General features: G+C 43.3%; 1 protein-coding gene and 4 non-coding genes across 5 annotated transcripts; all 5 read left to right on the forward strand.

The window, feature by feature from the left end:
• The first annotated feature begins 3,682 nt into the window (after positions 1-3,682).
• TRNAY-GUA lies at positions 3,683-3,772 on the forward strand. The gene is given in 2 exon segments: positions 3,683-3,719; positions 3,737-3,772. It is a non-coding gene; the product is annotated as a tRNA-Tyr (tRNA).
• Positions 3,773-4,977: 1,205 nt separating this feature from the next.
• On the forward strand, positions 4,978-5,067 carry TRNAY-GUA. Its single transcript is given in 2 exon segments — positions 4,978-5,014; positions 5,032-5,067. It is a non-coding gene; the product is annotated as a tRNA-Tyr (tRNA).
• Positions 5,068-6,718: 1,651 nt separating this feature from the next.
• On the forward strand, positions 6,719-6,808 carry TRNAY-GUA. The gene is given in 2 exon segments: positions 6,719-6,755; positions 6,773-6,808. It is a non-coding gene; the product is annotated as a tRNA-Tyr (tRNA).
• A 2,210-nt stretch (positions 6,809-9,018) lies between these two features.
• Positions 9,019-9,108, forward strand: TRNAY-GUA. The gene is given in 2 exon segments: positions 9,019-9,055; positions 9,073-9,108. It is a non-coding gene; the product is annotated as a tRNA-Tyr (tRNA).
• Positions 9,109-20,192: 11,084 nt separating this feature from the next.
• On the forward strand, positions 20,193-21,188 carry LOC101621454 (olfactory receptor 6S1). The gene has a single exon (XM_004694552.1). It carries the CDS (start codon positions 20,193-20,195, stop codon positions 21,186-21,188), a length of 996 nt encoding a protein of 331 aa, XP_004694609.1.
• Positions 21,189-23,556: the final 2,368 nt, after the last annotated feature.

Consider the following 23,556-nt stretch of genomic DNA (forward strand, 5'->3'; position numbering starts at 1 on the left):
TCTACAGTTACCTGCACACGCCAGAGACCTTAGAGTGGACTCCTCTTTGGTACATGTGCTCCAGGACCTTGCCCATTTGGCCTTGCCCATTTCTAACCTCTCAATATATATCTCCCCCTCTCTCCTTGCTTTTCTCACCCTGGAGAGAGAAGGAAAGAAAGCAAGATTGTCTGGGATATATGATGTTGTCTCCTGTTCCATCTTGTAGACTTGAGTCAGGGATTCTTGATAAACAGCTTAGAAAGTCAGTGCACTGCCCCTGTGTGCTTGCTGTCAAAGTGCCCCCAAAAGATTTTTGTCCACGATCTGAACTCTGATTAGACATTTTCACCTCTTGAACTGTGTTTCTAAGTGTCTCTCCAGATCTGTGCAGATGCTTTGAGGGTCCAGAAAGTGAATATTTAGGATCTAATGTCCACTGCAATCCAGGCAGAGTCCCATATTTTCCTTTTCTCAGTGTTTCTTGGAGAGATTATAAAGGAGAGAACATATCTAGGCAAAGGGGAGAAATCTCATTTCAGATGTTGTGAAGGAACAAGGTGTCCCTCATCCTTAAGATAAGCGGTAAGAAAAATTTCAAGATCCTGGCTAACTTCTTGATCTACATGTCTTTGAGTGTAGCTGTTCTTCTTTTGCTTAGGCATAGCTTAACAAGATTGCAATTCTATTAGAACTGGAGTGGAGAAATAAAATGGAGAGAAACACAAGCATGCTGAACCAGTGTGGGTCTGCTAGATTTAAACGGCCTGTTTGGCCACCATTTTGTTACCTTGTATTTCTGCCTTCCAATACAAGGCCAGAACAATTTAGCCAATCAGTTAGACGACCTAAAGGAATGTAGGATACCATACCCTGTAAGACTCCTTCCAAGTTAAACAGGAGTAGGACGCTTGATCATCATGAGATGTGACTGGGAATGCCCAGCGGCGCTGTTGACCGATGTGGGACCCTGAGCCCCAGAGACTGAGCAGTGGAATGCCTTGCTGATAAGATTAGAACCATGGCTGGTGTCTAGGGTATGATTTCTATTGCAACACCAGGTCATCAAGTAGATTAAACAACACCTGGGGCTAAGAAGCTAAAGCCACTTCTGCATGAGTTCGATTCCCGCCTGCCCCGGAGGTGACCACATGACGTGGCAGACCTCTCCTAACCGCCCCCCCCACCCCCCACGCTGCTCCCCTCAGCAGTGTACTTCATCGATCTGTCTGTTCTGCACCCCACTCTGTCTCTGGTGAATCCTCTCACCCTCCGCATCTCTGGCCTGTACCTCAGTTCTGTACGAATAAATTTTAAAAATTAAAAAAAAAAAAAAAAACACCTGGGAAAGGGACTCACCAACCCCTGAAGCCCTAGACCATGAAGGCCCATTTTCAGTTTCACCCACCCTTTTTCTCCTACCCCATGTAAGTGATGTTGCATGATTCCTTTATCAATAAGAGACCAGGATCTTGTTCTTTTGGCAGCATCTTTACTGTACAGTTTGCTCCGTGACTCTAATTTCTTTGTCAGTGCAGTGTTGTCAATGTAACTAACCAGACTTAATTTAAATTCATGACAGTAATTTCAAGTGCACCTACATGACAAGCTTTACTATTTTTCTCAGTACCTTCACTGTGCCATTTTTTAAAATTTATTTATTTATGCATACAAGAACTGAGGTATAGGTCAGAGGTGCAAGAAGTGAGATGATGCACCAGACATGAGTGGGAAGCAAAACAGGCAGACAGACTGAAATCCACTGCTGAGGGGAGCAGCAGCCATGTGGGTCACTCCCTAGCCACAGATCAAACTTGTTCTGCAGTGGCTGCAGATAGCTTCAGTGCTGCACTTTACCCCTTTGGGCCACCAAGGAGACAAGTCTTCACTGTGCTATTCTTAGACTACTCACTCATCCCTTCTCCTGTGTCCAGAAAATAATCAGCACCTCCTCTCACTCTCAACTTTTTATTTCACTTAGAAAACAGAAGCAATCTATGGAGAACACAAGGCCCCCATCTACCTCCACCTGAGTGCCTCTTTGGTTCTAATTACTATGGGTGACCTAGCCCAGACCCTAACTATAGCCACCCTGCCATTTTCACTAGATAGTATACTGATTACTTACTCAAGAACATTATTTTCAACAGCTTTTTATTCTCTCTTCTGCTGAATAATTCTCAATAGCCTACTAATAGGCTCTTCTGATTCCAGTATCAAATAAAAATCTTGGGTTCTGGGAGCAAAAAAGGGAGTGGATACAAGGCTAGCCTTACGTCTGTGATCACTCCAGGCTCCCTCCAGCACTTTTGAGTTCCTGGGAATTGATACTGGTGCTCCAAGGTGATGACATAGAACGATAATCTATAAAGAAAATTTCTGGAAACTCAGGAAGTCACTTAAATATTGTGGTTTCTAAAAGTCACTGATTAAAAAGAACCAAGGTTTCTAGTTCTTCACAGTGGTTCATTTTCACATAACTTCTTCTCCATACCCCAATGCTGAGCTGCCTCCGCTTTCCATGGTTTTGTGGTCTGAGCCCCCAGTATGTGGGGGTTTCGCCTGGTCTCCAGGTAGCCCATGCTTTTTGATTTTTCAGAGGGATTTTATTGCTCTGCGGCCACAGAAAGACCCATTTACAACCTCCTACTTAAGAACTGAGTCTGTACCATCTCCCAAAGGCCATCTCACCCTGTCTGGGACAACACAGAAAGTGTGCAGAGGTAGTGTGCCACACGAGGGCTGGCACACAGTCATTCCAGGGTCTGTCACTTCAGTACACACCTGCCTCTCTCTGTGGAAGCTTCTCTGGTTAGGAGAGAGTTTTTAGGATGGGGGCCACTGAGCAGCTGGGATCTGCAACTTTTGCAAAAGCCGGGGAGCCAGGAAAGAGCCCAACCCTACCTAAGACTCTCTGATAGAGTCTCTCCCGAAAGCCACAGAACTAGGCGCTACTTCAGCAAGTAGCAGCCTTCTACCAAAGGAATTCAGATCCGTGTGCAGAAGCCGGAAAGCAAGTACCTAGACTGGGGAGCCGGCGGCTGCCTATCTGTGGGACTTGGGTCCAGTTCCTGGCGTGGTCTCCCCTCTTTGCCCGATAGCACTTCTCCATCACTTCCCAGTAAACCTCTGCCTTGGCTAAAGATGCACCTAGGTCGTGGTGGAGTGAGGAAGGGTTGGGATGTTGGGGGCTGAAGGCAATTCTGTTTCCCAGTAAGAGAGGCTTTTAGAGGTGGCGCCCCTGGAGGATCGCCCATCCGGCGTGTGACTGCCCTCTGCCACTGCCTACCAGGTGTCCATTCCGGTGGGCAGTCTCCTTTCTTTTCCTCCACAAGCCCCAGGGACACGCATCGTTTCGACATTTCGCTCACCTGCTTTCTGGCAACTAAGAGCTGTTGTTCTCTCCATCGCTCTTTGTAAAAATGCAAGCAAGCAAGGGAAATGAAATCAGAAATGGGAGTCAGATGTCCCTGCTTCTTGAAAATTGGTTCCAAGCCCAAAATAGAGCCACGCGCAGAGGTTTTGCTTCGCCCGCCCGGAATGGGGCGCAGTGGAGGTTTGTGTGAGACTCTAGAGTCTGGAAAACCTCTCTCTTTTCAGGAGGGAGTCTCTGAACACCCCCAAGAGGAATGCTGGACCTGGGGTCAGCGTCCTGGGTGAGTCATTTCATGAAAAAGCGAGGACCCAGGTTGCTAGCATGCGCCCTTCGATAGCTCAGCTGGTAGAGCGGAGGACTGTAGACCGAACTCGTGTAGGCATCCTTAGGTCGCTGGTTCGATTCCGGCTCGAAGGAGGTGCGTAGTTGTTTTGATCCCGGCCCATCATCAGGTACACAAAGTATGAAACTTAAGACAACACTCTCCCTTCTACCCTCACTTGACCAAACCTCATTGGGAAAAGGGGAAATCTTTTCAGACAACCCTTGTAAACTGCTGTGTCCAGTCGTAGGGAATCGATCACACCAGCAACTCTCCTTCAGTCCACGTTCACCCACACCCCGTAGGGCAAAACCCCTGTAACACCCAGCCCACTTCCCACTTTTGATTCCTCCATCTCTCCCTCTCCTGACAGCCAGTTCTGCCATCTCTACTTTGCCCACCATGGGCAGATTCCTGCCAACAGATAGGCAGCAGGAACTGGCAGTAGCTGGGTTGGTAGTTGGGATCTGCAATTTTTGTAAAAGTCGTGGAGTCAGGATAGGGGACCCCGGTGTTCTCTGACGCTCTCCCTAAATTTCCGGGGTCTCTGGAGGAAGGGCACAGAACCTTAAGCTACTTCAGAGAGCAGCCGCCTCTACCAAAGGAGTTGGGGTCGGTGAGCAGAACAGGACCGCCAGCTCCTCAGATACCTCACGGAGGTATCCATAGGCGTCTGTGTGGATTCCTGGGCGCAGCTCCCAGCCTATCATCGAGCTTTAGTCCATCACTTCTCAGTACGTTTCTGTGTCCTGAAAAGTTACTCAGATCGTGATAGTCTAGGGTGTGGGTGAGATTGAGGGTGGGGAGTGAAAGGACGGGGGTACTGCAGTCCCCAAGAAAGAGGCTTTTCAGGTAGGTTCGCAGCCGCCAACCCAGTGTCCATTCCAGTGGATGGTCGTTGTGCAAGCCTTCCCCAAAGACACAAATTCCTCTCCCCTCACCGTCAGGTAAGACGGTGAGCTCCCTGCTACGACCTTGGTCAACTCACCCAGTCTGCCCTCGCGGGAGAAGGAAAGGTGAGAGAAGCGTAGGAGCCACGGACTCCTTTTCCTTTTTTTTAAAATCCCGCTGCTGGGCTTTAGAGTTCTTCCTACCAAAGCAGCAGCCTAGCGCAGAGGATTTCCTCCGCCCGCCGAGAAAAGGGGCGCTGTGAAGAAGCACGTGAGACGCTGGAGAATGGAGAACGGTTCTCCTCGAAGGAAGGGGTCCTCGAACACTCTCCTAGGAATGCTGGACCTGGGCCAGCGTCCTGGGTGAATCATTTCATGAAAAAGCGAGGACCCAGGCTCCCTGCATGCGCCCTTCGATAGCTCAGCTGGTAGAGCGGAGGACTGTAGACCTGACCCGTGTAGGCATCCTTAGGTCGCTGGTTCGATTCCGGCTCGAAGGAGGTGCGTGGCTCTTTTGTCCTGGCCCATCAATCAAGTGCACAAAATAAGACTTTAACCAACATCTTTCCCCTCTTCTCAATGAAATCCTCACCGGGTAAATGGGAAGTCTTTTCGGACAACCCTTTGAAACTACTGCTGTCTGTCTCAGGGAATACACCTGCACCTTCTTCCAGCAGTCCACATTCGTTCACTGATCCTTTAGTGCAAAACCCCTACCAGAGCTTTCCTGGTGGCTCAAGGGGTTAAAACTTTAGCACTTTGAACTCATCCTCAGCCACAGAAGCACCAAGTTCAATCCCTGGACAAAAAGGTGACCCTTAAGGCACAGCAGATCTCTCCAGTCCTGCCTGCTGCTCCCCTTAGCAGTGTATTTCAATACATCCCCGGTTCTGCTCACCTCTCGGATCTCTGGTGAATCCTCTCACCCCTGCAACTCTGGCCAGTCCTGCCTGCTGCTCCCCTTAGCAGTGTATTTCAATACATCCCCGGTTCTGCTCACCTCTCTGATCTCTGGTGAATCCTCTCACCCCTGCAACTCTGGCTTGTGCCCCAGCTCTTGTATACAGTTCTTGTATGCATAAATAAATCTTAAAAAAAAAAAAAAAACAGAACCCAATAACATCCAGTCCACTTCCCACTTTGATTCCTTCATCACTCCCTCTGCTACTTTGCCCATCGTGGGCAGATTCCTGCCAAGCAGGTAGACAGCATGAACTGTCAGTAGCAGGGTGGTAGCTGGGATCTGCAGGTTTTGTGAGATTCCTGGTTTGTAAAGTCGTGGAGTCAGGACAGGGGACCCCGATGTTCTCTGAAACACTCCTTATATATCCGGGGTATCTGGAGGAAGGGCGCAGAACCCTAAGATATTTCAGAGAGCAGGCGCCTCTACCAAAGGAATTCGGGTCGGTGGGTAGAGCGCGAGAGCAGAGTCCTCAGATTGGCCTGGAGGCATTTATAGGCTTCTTTGTGGATCCCTGGCACAGCTCCCTGCCTTTCAAATGACCTTTCTCCATCACTTCTCAGTAAGTTTCTGAGCGCTGGAAAGTTGCTCAGATCGTGATGGTGAGGGTAGGGAGAGGGTGAGATCAGAGAGGTGAGAGATCAGAGGGTGAGGTTTAGGGTAGGGAGTGCAAGGATGGGGACACACCTTCGCCCCCAGGAAAATGAGGCTTTCTCAGGTAGGTTCGCAGCATTCTGGTGGGTTGTCCGTCCTTTCTTCTGCAAAGCTTCCCCGCCTGACACAAATCCTTCTTCCCTCACCGTCGTATCTGCTCCCTATTACCCACGATCGTGATCAATCCACCAAGCCTGTTCCTCGCCCCCAAATGTAGGAATGATGTGAGGAGCAAAAATGAAACGTGGGAGCCACCGGCTCCTCCTTTTTGAAAATCCCGCTGCTGGGATTCAGAGTTGCTTCCTGCCAAAGCAAACGCCCAGGCAGAGGAATTCCTCCGCCCGCCCAGAAAGGGGCGCTGTAGAAAAACGAGCGAGACTCTGGAGGTGGGAAAACCGCTCTTCCAAGAATGGGTCTCCGAACACCACCCCTTCTCCACCAACCCCACCCCTCACCCCCAGGGTTGCTGGACCTGTGCCAGCGTCCTGGGTGAATCATTTCATGAAAAAGCGAGGACCCAGGTTGCTAGTATGCGCCCTTCGATAGCTCAGCTGGTAGAGCGGAGGACTGTAGACCGAACTCGTGTAGGCATCCTTAGGTCGCTGGTTCGATTCCGGCTCGAAGGAGGTGCGTGGTTCTTTTGTCCCGGACCCAAAGACACTTGGAGGATCCTCCCTTGACCAAAGCCTCCCCATGTGGCAAATGGGAAATCTTTTCTGACAGCCCTTAGAAACTACTTGTAGGAGATGAGGAGTGGGGGTGGGACACCTGCATTTTCTTGCTAAGGTACACGTTCACCCACAGGCCCTTTAGTGCAGAATCCTGAAAAGTCCAGCCCACTCCCCATATTGATGCCTCCCTCTCCTGAGAACCAGGTCTGCGACAGCTACTTTGCCCACCATGGACAGATTCCTGCCAAACAGGTAGACAGCATGAACTGTCCAGGTTGAAGTCATTCAAGATGGTCCTACAGTCCATCACAAGTGCCCCCAGACAACCATCACATCCTTTTGAAAACTCTCCCTCTCAATCTGTCTAACCCAATGACAGTGTCTGCTTCTCTCTCTCTGTTGGCTTTGGAATAGTTTGTAAAGATGTAGATGAGAGACAGAAACCCCTGTCCTGCCATGCTTTCTTTACTGGTGGGACTGAATTGTCCCTTGATATCTTCAAGTCATTGCCAAAACCTTGTGGCTGTGTCGAGGGAAGCTGACACTAGCAGGGTGAAAAGGCAGCAGCCCTCAGTGGGCCCCAGCAACCATGATGAGGACATCAGTGGCCTGCTCACTTTTGCTTTCAGTCTGAGGACAGGGCCTGTCCGCAGTGAGCTTCAACTTTTCCATGTCTTCATACCTGTTCTGGTGGATGGGTTTTGGTTTCCTCTTAAAGATCAAGGATTGTTCATATTGTATGTGACCGTGATAAAGCCTCTTGCATCAATTCCTCTGCTGTTCTGATGCACAGAGATAGAAAAAGAAATATAGTTGTGAAGAGAGGAAAAGGGAATTTGAACACAAAAGCACAGATATGGACAGAGCTCAGCGAGAACCCTGCAAGTCAGGGGCACAGGCAGAAGGCAGGAAATATAGGAGTTGAGGGAGAGGCAGATGGTGCATGGCAGTGGGAGGTGAGCACTTACCCTGCAGAAGCAACCAGCCACCTCCTACACAGTACACTTGGGTTCTAACCAGCTGGCTAACTTTAGTGCTGGGCTTTTAGGGCAAAAATGACACAGCCTAAAAAGAAAGATACTGGTACCCAAACAGAGATTTCCTAACCCCTGGAAGGACTGGCTTTTCCTGTATGGGGCATCACAGAAGGTGATGAGGGGCCCAGAGGCAGTGACCCTCTTCCTCAGGTGCAGAGGTGTGTGCCATACACTCAGGGGTGGTGACAAACTCATTCCAGGGGGTAGTTCACCTGCCTTTCTGTGAGGTGTACCTGGGTGGGAGAGATGTCTTGGGGTGGTAAGCACCCCAAGTAGCTGGGATCTGCAGGGGACCCCGGTGTTCTCTGATGCTCTCCCTATATTTCCAGGATCTCTCCAAGAAGCGCACAGAATCTTAAGCTACTTCAGAGAGCTGCTGCCTCAATCAAAGGAATTCGGGTAGGTGGGTAGAGCAGGAGTCCCGACTCCTCAGACTGCCATAGCCTAATCAATGGGCGTCTTTGTCGATTTCTGGGCGCAGCTCCCTGCCTATCAAAGGAGGCTTTCTCCATCACTTCTCAGTAAATTTTACTGCGTTGAAAAGTGAGCCTAGATGGTGGTGATCCGTGGGACGGGTGATGTTGGGAGTTGTGAGTCAAAGAATGGGGACACCTTCGTCCCCAGGAAAGCGAGGCTTTTTCAGATTAGTTCCAGCCACCAACCCAGTGCTGGTTCCAAGGTGGGTGGTCCGTCCTTTCTTCTGCAAAACTTCTCCACCTGACACAAGTCCCTCTCCCCCACCATCTTATCTGCTCCCTGCCTCGAACGACCTTGGTCAACCCAGCCAGCCAGCCTCTCACCCCCCAAATGTAGGAATGGCGGGAGGAGCAAAATGAGACAAGACGTGGAATCCACGGGCTCCTCCTTTTCGAAAAACCCCCGCTGCTGGGATTCTGTCGCCTGCAAGCCAGACATCAGCCAAGTACAGAGGATTTGCTCCGCCTGCCCGGAAAGGGGCGCTGTGGAGGAGCGTGTGAGACTGGAGAATCGCTCTCTTGGAGGGAGGGGTCTCGGAACAGCTCCCCTTCCTTCCTTTTACGCCCCTTCCCGCCCCCAACTGCAACTATAGCCACAGTCCTCGGAGAATCATTTCATGAAAAGGCGAGGACCGAGGTTGCCAGTATGCGCCCTTCGATAGCTCAGCTGGTAGAGCGGAGGACTGTAGACCGGACTTGTGTAGGCATCCTTAGGTCGCTGGTTCGATTCCGGCTCGAAGGAGGTGCGTAGTATTTTTACCGGGCACCAGCTACCTCTTACAGTTAAAGTTACAGGTCTCGCCAAAGAGCTGTGTGTGCCCAGTCCTGTGAACTTAACCTGTACTACCTTCTTGCACTTAATAGACTCACCACCCTTCAACGAAAAACTGGCTTTTCTCACCCCTTGGGTTTGGCTACTGGCTTATCTCACCCCTTAACAACCAACCCACGGCCCTCCCGCATTTATATTCGCCAATTGCTTCCTCTCCGGAGCATTGACTGCCACCATCCCTTTGCTCACCACGGAGGGACCCTTGCCAAACCCGAGGTGGCAGGCAAACAGAAGGTACCTGGAGTACTGCAAGTGCCCAAGCCATCCTCTGAACACGGTTTCCCCCTCTGTCTCTCCTTCTCTCTCCCCACCTTTCTCTCTTTATAGCTTTCATGACATCTAAATAATTTGGCCTGAGAGACAGAAATGTCTCATTCTGCCCATATCATAAGTATTTGTACAGAACTGCAAATAATGTGGTTTAAGAGGCAGGAAAAGACTCCCCAGTGGCGCATTCAGCTGGCTGACATGATGTCTGGATTTTTGTCCCTCGAAGCATCGAGCTGCATTCGTTTTGGCAGTTTTTGTTGAAATTTGAGGTAATGGGTTCTGTTCGAAGAGCAGTGATGTATCTTGAGGTTTGAGAAAGAGGGAAGACAATTTAAGAGAATTCTCTGTCACTTTGGCACAGACTGGTGATCTGCAGGAGGATTCTCTATCTTTACATCCACAAAGATGTTCCTGCCTTTAGTGTCACCATATTTAGAAATTATATAGCAGGCTTGATGATGGAATCTTAGACCTTGTTGGTGTAGAAAAACCAGTGACTCTATCTTGAATCCACTCCACCCTGTGTGGAATCCACCTGGATCTGCCTTTTGCCTGACGGTCTAGTATTGTATACACATTGAAATATACAATATCTTGGGACATTTTATGGTAAAATGTCCTATTTAAATAATCAGACAGAGCCTGCTGCAGCTAAAATCATTGAATATTTTACAGATAAATAAAATTCTGTAAAGAAAGAACAGGGTGAGGCCCTAGAAGCTAGCCACAAGATATAACAAGGTGACTCAGCTTTCTCAAGATTGATGAGCACCCCACTCCCTTCTATTAATTTTTTACAAGGCAGCAGAACAGGGTCTGAGAAACCACACCTGGAAGGAAAGACTACAAAATTAGTTTCCTAGGAGGTGTTACTCCTTGTTTTCCCATGTGCTTCCTCCTTGTTACAGTCTCATTGTCTCTCACTGTATGTCAGTTAATAGGGCAGGTGTCACAAAATGGGCAAATGGGCTCCTGTCTATCTCTCTATGAAGGTGAAGTCCACCTTCAAGTGCAGCATCTACTGTCCCATCTTTTTATGGATGGGTTTTTTTTTTTTGTCCTTCACCTTAGTATTTTCCTAAAAATATTGGAGACCCAAAAAAGTCATCTTTGAAATAGACAATCAATTCCAGTCTCCCCGCTCTTACCTCCACCCAAACTCTTTGAATCAGTCAAAATATGTAATGTTTCCTGGGCTTACAAATTGTGGAGTACAGACTCAATAGAATACCACAGAGCTATGAAGAAAGATGAAATAGTGACATTTGGGGAAAATAGATGGACTTTGAGCCAATTATGCTATGTGAAATAAGTTAAAAAGTGAAAGACAAGGGGTCGCCTCCCTGGTGGCACAAGGGTTAAAGATGAAACACTATCAAGCTATTGGTTAGCCACTGTAGCACAAGTTCAATCCCCGGCCAGGGAGCTGACCCACATGGTGCAGCAGACCTGTCCTGTCTCACCTGCTGCTCCCCTCAGCAGTGTGTTTCAGTAGACCCACCTGTTCTGCTATCTCTCACTCCCAACACCTCTGGCCTACCACCGCACTTCTTGCTTGCATAAACAAATCTTTTTTAAAAAGTAAAAGCTATATTTGATGCTTTCATTCATCTATGGAATGTAAATATCAAAACACACAACACAGGCAAAATATAGTAGTAATAAATCTTGAACTCAGTGAAAGAATATGAATGGTTACCAGAAGGAACAGGAAAGAGGAAGGAGATGGGAGAGAGAGGTAGATTGGGTTTTGGCTCATGTGGGTTGGTAGAACCTGTGCATATATGGAAGAGCAAAAGTGTAACCCTAAAAGTAAAAAAAATAATAATAATAAAATTAAAGTGGAATGCTCCTTATGTGTCTTCTAGGTCCAGTTGGTTGCAATGTTGAAGTCTTCTGTTTCCCTATGTATCTTTACCTAGTTTTTCTATCCATTATTAAGAGTGGGCTTCTGAGGTCTCCAACTGTATTATAGAACTTTTCAAAACTTTCGTTCATTTAAAAAATTAGTTGTTGCTTTTCTTAGAAATACGTTTTAAGGGCCCTTCCTGGTGGCGCAGAGTGTTAAAGAGCAGCACAGCAAGCTAGCCACACCACTTCAGTGCAAGTTCAGTCCCTGGCCCCAGAGGTGATCCACATGCCGCAGCAGACCTTCCCTGCCTCGCCCACTGCTCCCCTCAGCAGTGTACTTCTTCAGTCTGCCTGTTCTGCTCCCCACAGTGTCTCTGATGAAGCCTCTCACCACCCCTACACCTCTGGCCTGTACCCCAGTTCCGTATTCATAAATAAATAAATCTTTAAAAAAAAAAAGAAATATGTTTTAAGAGTTCCTAATATATATTAAGAACTCCCAATATACTTTAGAGACAATTCATTATTAGATATATGATTATGATATATTCTTCCCAGTGTATGTTTGTCTATTCATTGTCTTATCAGAGCTTTCTTTTGAGAAAGAAAACTTCTAATAGTAACAAGGTTCAATTTTCTTTCATGCCTTTTATTTAGTGTCTAAGAAATCTACCTAAATTGGAATTACAAAGACTCTGCCCAGTTATATATTTTTTGAAGTTTTTAATTTAAGTGTATAGTGCATTTTGACTTGGGTTTTTATATATGATGAAGATGAAAGTCCATTTCATGTATATGGAGATGCAGATATCCCCATTTTTGTTGAACAGCTTATATTCTTTTCACATTTCTACACCCTCTATTCTATTTCATGGATATTTGTCTACTTTTATTGTCACTTAATATTTCTCTCATATATTGTCATATTCTAGGTATATATTCTAGAAGATTGTCTTTAGTTAATACATCAATAACTGATACGTATACACTGTTAGTTTTGATACTATCATTAGTAATTAAAGAAACCTTTGGATCATAGAAGCTAATTTTTCATTATTACCACTCTTGATTTATGAACATTTGAGTTACACATTAATATAAATTTGAAAATTTTAAAAATATTTTCTCTTGTTTTTTTGAAATAATTTTTGTTGCAGTGACATTGGCTTATATTTTAAGTTACAAATTTTCTTTAAAGTCTCTTGTCTTATTGTGTCCTTCCCCCCACACAATTGGTTATATATACAGTCAGGTAATATTTGGATGTCAGTTAAAATGTATTATTAAAAGGCTGTGGAATAAGTCTCTCCTTTTTGTGTGTTTTAGATTTGCACTACTTTTCTGTTCTTTTTATCTGCCTTTTTTTTCCCCCCTGCTTAGAAGTTCCTTCCATACACAGATTTGGTAATGACACTTTGTCCTGTTTCCCTATGTTGTTATGTCATTTTCAAAAAGTGAAAAGGATTTAAAAAGTAAATGTTACTTCATTTTTAAGGAATGTATCATAAGAAAAAGACTTCCATACTAATTGTATTATTTTAATTCACCCTCTCCCATTTCTGAAGAATGACTCTGTGTGCAGGCATGTTTCTTCTATATTGTCTCCATTACTTTTGGATCAGAAGAAGATTGTTGCTGAGAGGGTTGAATTCCTCTTGGAATTGGTAATTTATAATAGTTTTACATTTCCTTGTTCAGAGAAGCCAAGTATTCCCTTGTGGCTGGTTGGTTAATTTTGTGGAATTGGAGTTGCCACCTGACATTAACTTTTTTTTTTTAAAGATTTATCTATTTTGTGCATACAGAACTGGGATACAGGCCAGAGGCTCAGGGGCGGTGAGAGGCTTCACCAGAGACAGAGCGGGGAACAGAACAGGCAGATCCACGAAGTACACTGCTGAGGGGAGCAGCGGGCGGGTCAGGAGAGGTCTGCCACGCCATGTGGTCACCTCCGGGGAAGACGGGAATCGAACTCACGTGGAAGTGGCTTTAGATTCTCAGTGCTGTGCTTTAACCTGCTGCGCCACCAGGAGGGCCCGACATTAACTTTTAACTGAAGAAATCTTGTATTTCTAAAAATGTAGAGGCTTCTTTAAATAGCTGACTGATTGTTAGTACATATTTCTGAAGCTTTTTTATTATGAAAAATTTCCAAAATACTAGAAGTAGAGATAATAGTGTGATGAACCACATATAACTAAGGCATAGTTCCATGAATTACCAATTCATGGTCAAGGTAATGCTATCTAAACCTCTACTCACTTTATTTTGAAACAATACCAGGTATTATCATTTTGTTAGAACTTATTTTTATTCACAAAGTGATGATTAAGTTTTTTGAAACAATTTCTATCACAATAAGATTTTTACTGATGGCGCTAAAGTCAAACATTAAAAATGATTAAAGCAGAAATATAATTCAAGAGTGTTTCATCTCATTCCTTAAAGAGATTTGATAAGCAAATACCCTCATTTTATGTTTTATCACTAAAAAAAATTTATTGTCTGCCTGTTATGTCTCCAGCTTTTTTCTATTTGAAGAAAAAAAAAACCAAAAACCCCACAAAATATCCACTACTATCTCTTATATCCCAGTCCCCTTCCATACACATTCTCTTCATGTCTAGTAACCTCAGTTTGGTTATCAAAGTCCACTAGTTTTTTGTTTTGTTACCTTATATTATTCATGTGTGTGAAGTCATCCAATATTTGTCTTTTTTCTAGCTAACTTCACTTTCTATAGTTCCCTCAAGTTTCTTCCATTTTGCTACAAATGGAAGAATTTCATCTTTCCCTATAGCTGAATTTCCTTTGGTTTTATATGTGTGTGTGTGTGTGTGTGTGTGTGTGTGTGTGTGTGTATATAATGATCTGTCAGTGGGCATTTACTTTGCATCCATGTCTTAGCTATTGTAAATAGTGCTGCGATAAATATTGTAAAGCAAAAAGCAAGTGGGATTTCCGGAATACATAGTATTTCTATTTTTAATTTTTTAAAAAGGTCCAGACTACTTTCCAAAATGTCTGCAATAATTTATGTTTCCATCAGTAGTACAGGATTCCTCTTTTTCTATTCCCTCTCCAACACTTGTTGTTATGACTCTTTTTTATATAAGCCATTCTTATGTGTAAGGAGATATCTCATTGGGGTTTGATTTGTATTTTTCTTATTAGAAGTGAAAAAATGTCTACTCAGATATTCTGCCCTTTTAAAAAAATTGGGTTGTTTGACTTTTTGTTGTTAAGTTGGATGAGTTCTTTTTATACCTTGGATATTAGCTTCTTGTCAGTTATGTGATATGTAAATATCTTGTTTTGTCCAATTAGTAGCTGTCTTTTTATCTGCTAATATTTTCTTCACTGTGCAACACTTTTTAATTTGAGGTAGTTTTAATTTGTTTATTTCTGTTTTTGTTTTCCTTCTGCAGGGATCTAGTCCCCAAAAACTTATTTATCGTTTATGTCATAGAATTTATCACATATGCTTTCTTTTTTATACTTTATATTTTGGGGCTTATACACAAGCGTACAGTCCATTTTTAATTTATTTTTCTGTATGGAGTTACAGAGTGATTCTGTTTCATTCTTTCACATGTGGCTACACAGTTTTCCCAACACTATTTATTGCACAGTCATGGCTCTTTTGTTATAAATTAATTGTTGACATATACATTTTGTGAAAATTTTCCTTCTGTTTTCTATTTGCAGGCAGGAAATGTTTCCCAGAGTATCTTAAAAACAGAAAACAAGATGTGAGTCTGTATATGAAAGTCACAGGTAAATAACTAAACATTTTGATATTTTTCTTACACACACACACACAACACTAGAAAGATGCACAAATAAAATAATGAAAACGGTTACTTGGGGAAGAGGTATAGGGTGAATGGGGAGAATAAGAGTTAGGGCTTTTTAATCAATACATTGTTTTATATATGTGTGTATGTGTCTGTATGTGGATTTTGAGTTGTGTAAGTTATATGTTTTAAAAATAAAGAAAACTTGGGCCCTCCCTGGCGGTGCAACAGGTTAAAGTACAGCACTAAGAAGCTAACGCCTCCTGAGTATGAGTTCGATCCCCACCTGCCTGGGAGGTGATCCACATGGCGAGGCAGACCTCTCCTGAAAGGCCCACTGCTCCCCTCAGCAGTAATTCGTCAGTCAGCCTGTTCTGTTCCCAATTCTGTCTCTGGTGAATCCTTTCACTGCCCCTGCACCTCTGGCCTGTACCCCAGTTCTGAATGCATAAATAAATAGATCTTTAAAAAAAAATGAAGAAAACTTTTTATTTTAAAACGCTCTAGCTTTTTTGTTGTCGCTAAGTTAGGATATTCCTATTCAAGTTAATTTGAAACTATTATAAGCTGTGTAATTGTTTTAATTACCTGACTTTTATCTTTCTGCTTAATCCTTAGGATTAATTTCAATAATTAAATCTAATTCTTAAATAATTAAAATTTTAATGCTTGACAGCTTCAGTGTGCCTTACTAGCTTTAAGACTTCACAGTTCTATTCTTGCTTAGACCTTTCCATCCCATAGCTCAACAAACAAGAACTTTAGTTTGCTAGTTTAGTTTTGTCCACCTTAGCTCGGTCAGTCTTACCAGTCTTTTCTCCCCATCCTTCCTCAGAGCTGGAAAGTGATGACACTTCTTCTGTCTCATCTATATTTCCATGCAGGTATTTTCTTTTCACTACAAAGGAGTATGTCCAAAAAGATGAAAGTCAATGAACTGACTCCCAGAAAAAACTGTGTACCCTTTCTCTCAGGTCAATACTTAACTGATGGTCATCTCACAAAAGCATATGCTCCTCACATCTGGGATTCAGAGTTTAGCTTACATATCATCAATCACATGCCTAATGTGTACCAGGCACTGTGCTTGGTGCTTGGTGAAATGAAAATGCAGTTCTGAGTCTGAGAGTTCAGAGTCTGGGAGGGAAAACAAGTGAGAAGCAGAGCTTCAAGGCAATGAATTAAATATCGATAATGAGGTCAGCAGAACCTGCTGTAGTTAAGTTGGAGATTGGTTGGGGGTAGAGTGGAAGAGAATGGGTGAGGAAGCTTCTCCTTGTGCCAGAGTAACCTCAGATTTAGAGCAGGAATCGTCAAGTCTTTAGTCGGGGGCATAGAGTGGACACAATGATCAGGAATTGTAAATAATGTTTTGGAGGTGTAGTTCCACATAAGCTATTTCGAAAGAACAAGTATAAGACTGAGAGAAGCAAAAGAGCTAGAAACTTTGCAGAAATGAACCTTCCCCTTTCTTGTCACACCCTTGGGACTCCTATTATATCCCAACCCAGAAACCAAGGGAAGGATTCCCAAATATCATTTGAAGTCCTCGGGGAGAAGACACAATGTCTATGTTACTTGGGAAATCAACACTCCCCTAAGTGTCACACAGGAGAAAATTGGATGATGACTACAGCTGGTCAGACTCCATCCTTTCTCTCATTCTCACTGCACTATCCCAGTATTTTTTGCCACTGTCTGAACTGAGTGACAGATGAAGGCAGAAACATTTCTAGTCACCTTTTGGTGAATGAAGGGTTAGCCTCCTTTTCAGATTTATCAAGCATGGAGACTTGGAAATTTCCAGTGAATTGTCAATCTCTCTTGAGTTTTATAAGAATTATTTTTTCTTTTTCTCTCTTTGTCTTATCTCCTCACCATTTATGTTTCCTTTCTCCAGCAGACACATCTGCTAGTTGGGGTATCTGCACCCATCAATTCACATGTGTGAGCATCTCCATTGGAAACTGAAGTTATATATGAAGAATTCTACACTTCAATCAAAAAATTTTTGTTTAGAAACCAATGACTCCTTCAGCTTTCCCTTCCCTAAACTCAGGCTAATACTATGAGCGAGGGACTATGGAACTTAAAACAGCAAAACTAACAGTTGTACACAAAACTCATCAGCTAAAAGTGAGGACTTGGCTTTAAGTGAAACAATTTTCAACTATTTGATTGAAAGAAATTATAGGTAAGTGCATTAAGTCTTCTCAAATGAAAGGTTTAATTCCTGCCTTCCAGACTTCTTTATTCTTGTAGTGACCTGCATTGTGAGATCTCTGCCCCTCACTTAAAGCATGCCTTTTAAAACCTGGGACAGTGATCACATCTCAGAAGACACTCTTTCTACAGGGTGGGAAAGGTGGCCCTTGTGGCTAACTTGCCTCTGGCCATCAGAAGGGGCAGCTTGCTGTAGCCTCCTTAAGATCAGAAAACCCCTTTGTTTACAAGGCAGAAGACCAGCATCTGAAGACCTCTGCTCAAGAGGAAAGCACAAGAGAAGGAGCAGATTATCCAATGGCTCCCTGTTTTCCCAAGTGCCTTTTCCATTCTCAGAAACTTCAAGGATGCCAGGTGCTGTCAGTCTCCCAGTACAGGGTGTAGGAAAGACTCAAAAATGGAGCAGGGAATTGAATCATAGAAAGGGAAAGGATTCTTGCAAGGTGATCCTCACCTGACTCATGGAAACATCAAGGACATTTAGGGGAAGGTAGGAAGACTTCCTTCTAAGTTTAAGGTTGGGACTCATCTTCCTTTCACTCAACATATAGGTAGGCTCAGTTCAATGGAAGTATTTCCATAGAGAGTCAGAAATAACCACCCTGGGGTGAGCAGTCCTATTTTACTCCACTCCACCTGTGTAGTCTGTGCTTCAGGCCAAATGTACTCTGGTCATGTGCTGTTCTTTTCCATTAAAACTTTCTCTCCTTTCAAATACATACTTACTTTTACGTATTAATTTTAGGTATCACCTTCCTCTGTAGCACTTGTGAAGTTTGCAAGTCTCAGTTTGGTTCCCTTCCACGTCTCCATTTGGACCCTATGCACACCTGTGCCTTTCTACCTATGAGACATCAAGCTTTCTGTCATTCTCATTAGGCAGTGGGCTCCGTGAGAATGGTGACAATGTCTCTCCTTTAATCTGAGTCACCCAACATAGCACCTGAAATGTATGCAATACAGAGCAAAAGTTGGATGAGTTTGTTAACAGTAAGGCAGTTTGAACAGAAGCTGGAGGATTTAGGTTCTGAGCAGAATCCCTAGGGAGAAAGAACCAAAAATTATTTTATTCTACACAAAGTTACAAAACTTTTCCTCCTCAGACAGGACTCACAGGTAAAAAATTATAAGGAGTCTAATGTTTGCTGGAGACAAAGACTGCACAGGTGTGCTAGAGATCAATAGGTACCAGAGAAATAAAGCCTCAATGTCAGTTCCCATGCTGCCATGACTAAAGGGGATCACTGCTCTTCTAGTAATGGAATATCTTTCTTAAAGAATTATTATGTATGTATACAAGAACTGGGGTGTAGGCCAGAGGTACAGGGGATGAGACAGAGAGGGGAACAGACCAGGCAGATTGACTAAAATACACTGCTGAGGGGAGCAAGGGGCCAGACAGGAAAGGTCTGCTACACCACATGGGTCAGCTTCCTGGAAGGCCAAGGGTCAAACTTGGGGCTGGTGATAGTATCATAGTGCTGTGTCTTTAACCCCAGTACCACCAGACAAGCCAAACTGAAGCATTTTTAGACTAAGTTTCAGAATAGCACCAATTTGATTATTATAACTGATGGTGATTTTCAGATCTGTAAAGCCTAAAATGGTAAGGACTGCATTTCTGATTTCTTTAGTGATGACCAGGAATTCATAATTTTGTCTCTGGCAGAGTCCAAGTGTGTGAAAAAGTCATGTGTTGGTATTTGGGGCTAAAAGAAACTAAGACACCAATCTTAATATCCTCAGTATATTTAGCTGAGCATGGCCATGGAAGAAATAGCTGTGATACCAGATTGGCATTATATCAATGTGGTTTTTCCTTATTTTGCCTTTTAAATATGGTGTAACTTGCTTTAGGTAGGCAGGCACTTTATGATAAGCTGAAGTTAGACCTTTGGGTTGCAGGGAAATTCCCCACCTAAAGGGTAATTTCATTTACAGATGGACTAGTTGCCTAAATTCCTATGACTCATTCTATAGCCAACTTGAAGGACAGATGGGACCTAGATTTATTGAGTCTTCTTTTTTTTTTTTAATTTTTTTTAGATTTATTTATTTAATCATACAGAACTGGGGTACAGGCCAGAGATGCAGAGGGTGAGAGGCTTCACCAGAGACAGCAGGGAGCAGAACAGGCAGATCGACGAAGTACACTGCTGAGGGGAGCAGCGGGCGGGTCAGGAGAGGTCTGCCACGCCATGTGGGTCACCTCCGGGGCAGGTGGGAATTGAACTCATGCTGAAATGGTTTAAGCTTCTCAGTGCAGTGCTTTAACCCGCTGCGCCACCAGGGAGGGCCCTATTGAGTCTTCTAAGGGAAGTGACAATCAAGCTTAGAGTCTGGTGCCCAAGCTTACAGCCTAGTGCTTTTCTGCCTATCTTTTGTCAGTTAAGCACTGAAAAGCGCACTCTGTTAATTCTAGTACTTCTTGCTCTGTTAGAGTTTTACAACTGTGGAACATAGAGGAGCTGAGTCATTTTCCCAAGGTTACTGTTCTAGCAATGGACATAGTGGAATTCAAAAATAGGCAGTCTGACTCAAATTCTGATCCTGATTGAATGGGATCCTATTCTTCACAAAACCAGTTTTCATATATTTTATCCAACTCAAATATTCACAAATATTGTTATTATCATAATGAGAACAGTAGATGTGAAGATGAAAGCTTCTGGCATTTTCAGCTACCTTCTGGCTCTAAAATCAAGTAGATGAGAACCCCAGGTTCTTCACATCTTGACAGGATCTGGAGAAAGTGGGGGGTATGTGTGCCATATCATGTATGTCAGGGATGCTCTGGAGAAGACCTGCCCTCCCCAGGCTCATGTACATGTTGTTGTGCAGGTGGGAAAGGTAATGGCTCCTGACGGAAACCAGAGCAGTGGTGTGACGGAGTTCATCCTGGCAGGTTTCCCGAACCTCAACAGCACAAAGGCAGAACTGTTTTCTGTCTTCCTTCTTGTGTATCTGCTGACCCTAACAGGCAATGTGTTGATTGTTGGGGTCATAGGAGCTGACACTCGCCTGCAAACGCCCATGTACTTTTTCCTGGGTAACCTGTCCTGTCTAGAGATCCTGCTCACTTCTGTCATCATTCCCAAAATGCTGAGCAACTTCCTCTCAAGGCAACACACAATTTCCTTTGCTGCATGTATTACCCAATTCTATTTCTACTTCTTCCTTGGGGCCTCTGAGTTCCTGCTATTGGCTGTTATGTCTGTGGATCGCTACCTGGCCATCTGCCACCCGCTGCACTACCCCTTGCTCATGAATGGGGTTGTGTGCTTCCGGATGGCCTTGGCCTGCTGGATGGGGGGGCTCCTCCCTGTGGTTGGTCCCACAGTCGCTGTGGCCTTGCTTCCCTTCTGTGAGCAGGATGCTGTGGTGCAGCACTTCTTCTGTGACAGTGGCCCATTGCTCCGCCTGGCATGCACCAACACCAAGAAGCTGGAGGAAACTGACTTTGTTCTGGCCTCAGTTGTCATTGTATCCTCCCTGATGATTACCGCTGTGTCCTATGGCCACATAGTGCTGGCTGTTCTGCGCATGCCCTCTGCTTCTGGCCGTCAGAAGGCTTTTTCTACCTGTACCTCCCACTTAATGGTGGTGACCCTCTTCTATGGTAGTGCCATCTTTCTCTATGTGCGGCCATCACAGAGTGGCTCTGTGGATACCAACTGGGCAGTGACCATGGTAACAACATTTGTGACACCACTGCTAAACCCATTCATCTATGCCTTGCGCAATGAAAGAGTCAAGGAAGTCTTGAAGGACTTGTGTAGGAAAGTGGTGATAAGGATTTGTGGGGATCTTTTGCTTGCTAAGAGTTTCAGTAAGAAAACAGTGACATGAAAGTGATTGGATGTCTTAAGTCCAGGACTTCTCCATTGTTACTCTCTTTCCTACTGTCATCATGTATATCACCAACTGACTAAATTTGGGAACCACAAAAGAATCCAAAATCATCAAATCTATCCTTCTCTGTCTGGCAATATTCCTTGATTCTATCTCATACATAAGTCCACATTATTATTGATATATATTATAGTCAACTCCTCTATTACATCATAAGAACATCCCACCTGGGAGAGCTTAACTTAAGGGTTGATGGTCACCAAGAAGTCTAAAGATAGGCTTCACAAGAGTTATAAATCCACTTGGGATAGAGGAATTATATATTTGAGGCTATGTGCTTTTGTCTGGAAAGATGATTCATAGCTTTTATTCAGTTCTTAATGGAATCTATGGATGAGCATCATCAAAAGTTAAACTGATTAAAATTATCAAAGAGGAGTCTTCCAGTTGTTTGTGAAAATCAAGAATTTTAGGAAGCATTTCCTTATAATCATAAAAATGAAATAAATAAACTATCTGGATATTTGCATCATATGTTTCCTCAAAATAGCATTTACTCTCAGGGGGGAAAATCAATGAAGATATTTAATAAGGGATGTATTGATGTTTCCATGGCAGTCCTACATACCTTTGGAAATATGCATCAAAGAAATTTCATGAATAATATGTAATGTACCTTTATAATGTCTTCACACTTTATTACAAATTAAAGATATCTTCACTCATCTGTCACTGAATTGTGTTCCTTTCATTTATCTACTTTTACTTTCTCTTGTTTGTTCTGTTTTGGAGGTGTATTACTTTCAATAAAATCATTAAAAATTAAGCTAGATTGTCAAAAAAATAAAGGTTATCTCAAATATCACAAATTAAGAGAAATCTGAGAATAAAGAATATTTTTAAAACACCAAAACACACCTTGCTACATGGAAGGTGCCCAAGAAATATTTATTGATGAACAGCAGAGTGATAAGTACCGCAGAGTGGTAAGTATGTGGTGGCCGCTGCTGTGAGCCATCTTGGTAAATTCAAGTAACCAGAGCTGGAGTGTTACTACACTTCCATATGAGGCCCACTCCAGTTAAAACAGAACTTCCCACTTAACAGTTAGTGAGCAGTTAGAGGACTATCATCAGTGAAAGATAGACAAGAAAAAAATTCTTTTCCAGAAAGGAAGACAATCAAGTTTTTCTGTCTCAAGAACAAAGGCATCCTTGAGTGTTCTTAATTAAAGCTTTGTGTTCGTACCCCAAACTTGCATCATCTGAGAAATCCCGAGCCAGAATGCTAATATAAACATTGTTTCCCTTGCTAATACTCATAGGTAGAATGAATACAAAGCCTCTCAGGAGGCTCTCACCCTCAACACAAATAGAACAATACTCTCCATTGAACAATACTCTTTGTTGACAATAAAGTCTCTTGACATAAACTCATAATCCCAAAGTCATCAAATATAAAAGCTTTTGTTCTTCAAAGGATAATATCGAAACAGTGAAAAAGATGTCCTGTGAGGGAGCAGTAAATATTTACAAAAAATAGGTGGTAAAGGACTTGCATCTAAATATCTAAGAACACCTATGTCTCAATAATACAAAGGAAGTAACTGAATTGAAAAATAGGCACTGACTCTGAATAGACATTTCTCTGAAGGAATTTAAAAAATGATCAATAAGTACTTGCACCTCAAAATCATTTGAGCTAGTCATCTAAACTAACTTTAGTCATCTAGAAAATCAAAGCACAATGAAGTACCATATCATACCTACCGGGGTGGCTACAATGGAGAAGATAGATTATAACAAGCCTGGTGAAGATGTGAAGAAATTGGGACCTACACTGCTAGTGGGAATGTAAACTTGTGCAACCATTTTAGAAAACAATCTGGCAGTTTCTCGAAAGTTTAAACAAAGAGTTGCCATGTGATCAATCCATTCTATTCCTATGTATATAACCAAGAGAAATGAAAACTGTGTCCTACACAAAAGCGTGTACATAATGTTCATAACATTAGAATTCCCAAAAGTGAAAAACACATTGAATGCTCATTAACTGATGAATAGATAAAAATAATATATCTATGAACCAGAATATTATTTGGTGATAGAAAGGAATGAAGTGCTGATACAAGTACAATATGTTGGAGCCTAAAGAAGCCTAAGATTCCACATGTATGAAGTATCAAAAGTTGGCAAATCATTATACACAGAAAGTAGATTAGTGGTTACCCTGGCCTGTGGGAGAGGTTGGGAGAAAATAAGAAATGATTTTTGTATGGTATATGGTTTCTTTTTGGAACTATAAAAATATTCTTAAAATTAAATGTGAGGGCCCTCCCTGGTGGCGCAGCGGGTTAAAGCACAGC

The sequence above is a fragment of the Condylura cristata genome, unplaced genomic scaffold, assembly GCF_000260355.1.
Source record: "Condylura cristata isolate star-nosed mole 26May11 unplaced genomic scaffold, ConCri1.0 scaffold00045, whole genome shotgun sequence".
Lineage (NCBI taxonomy): Eukaryota > Metazoa > Chordata > Mammalia > Eulipotyphla > Talpidae > Condylura > Condylura cristata.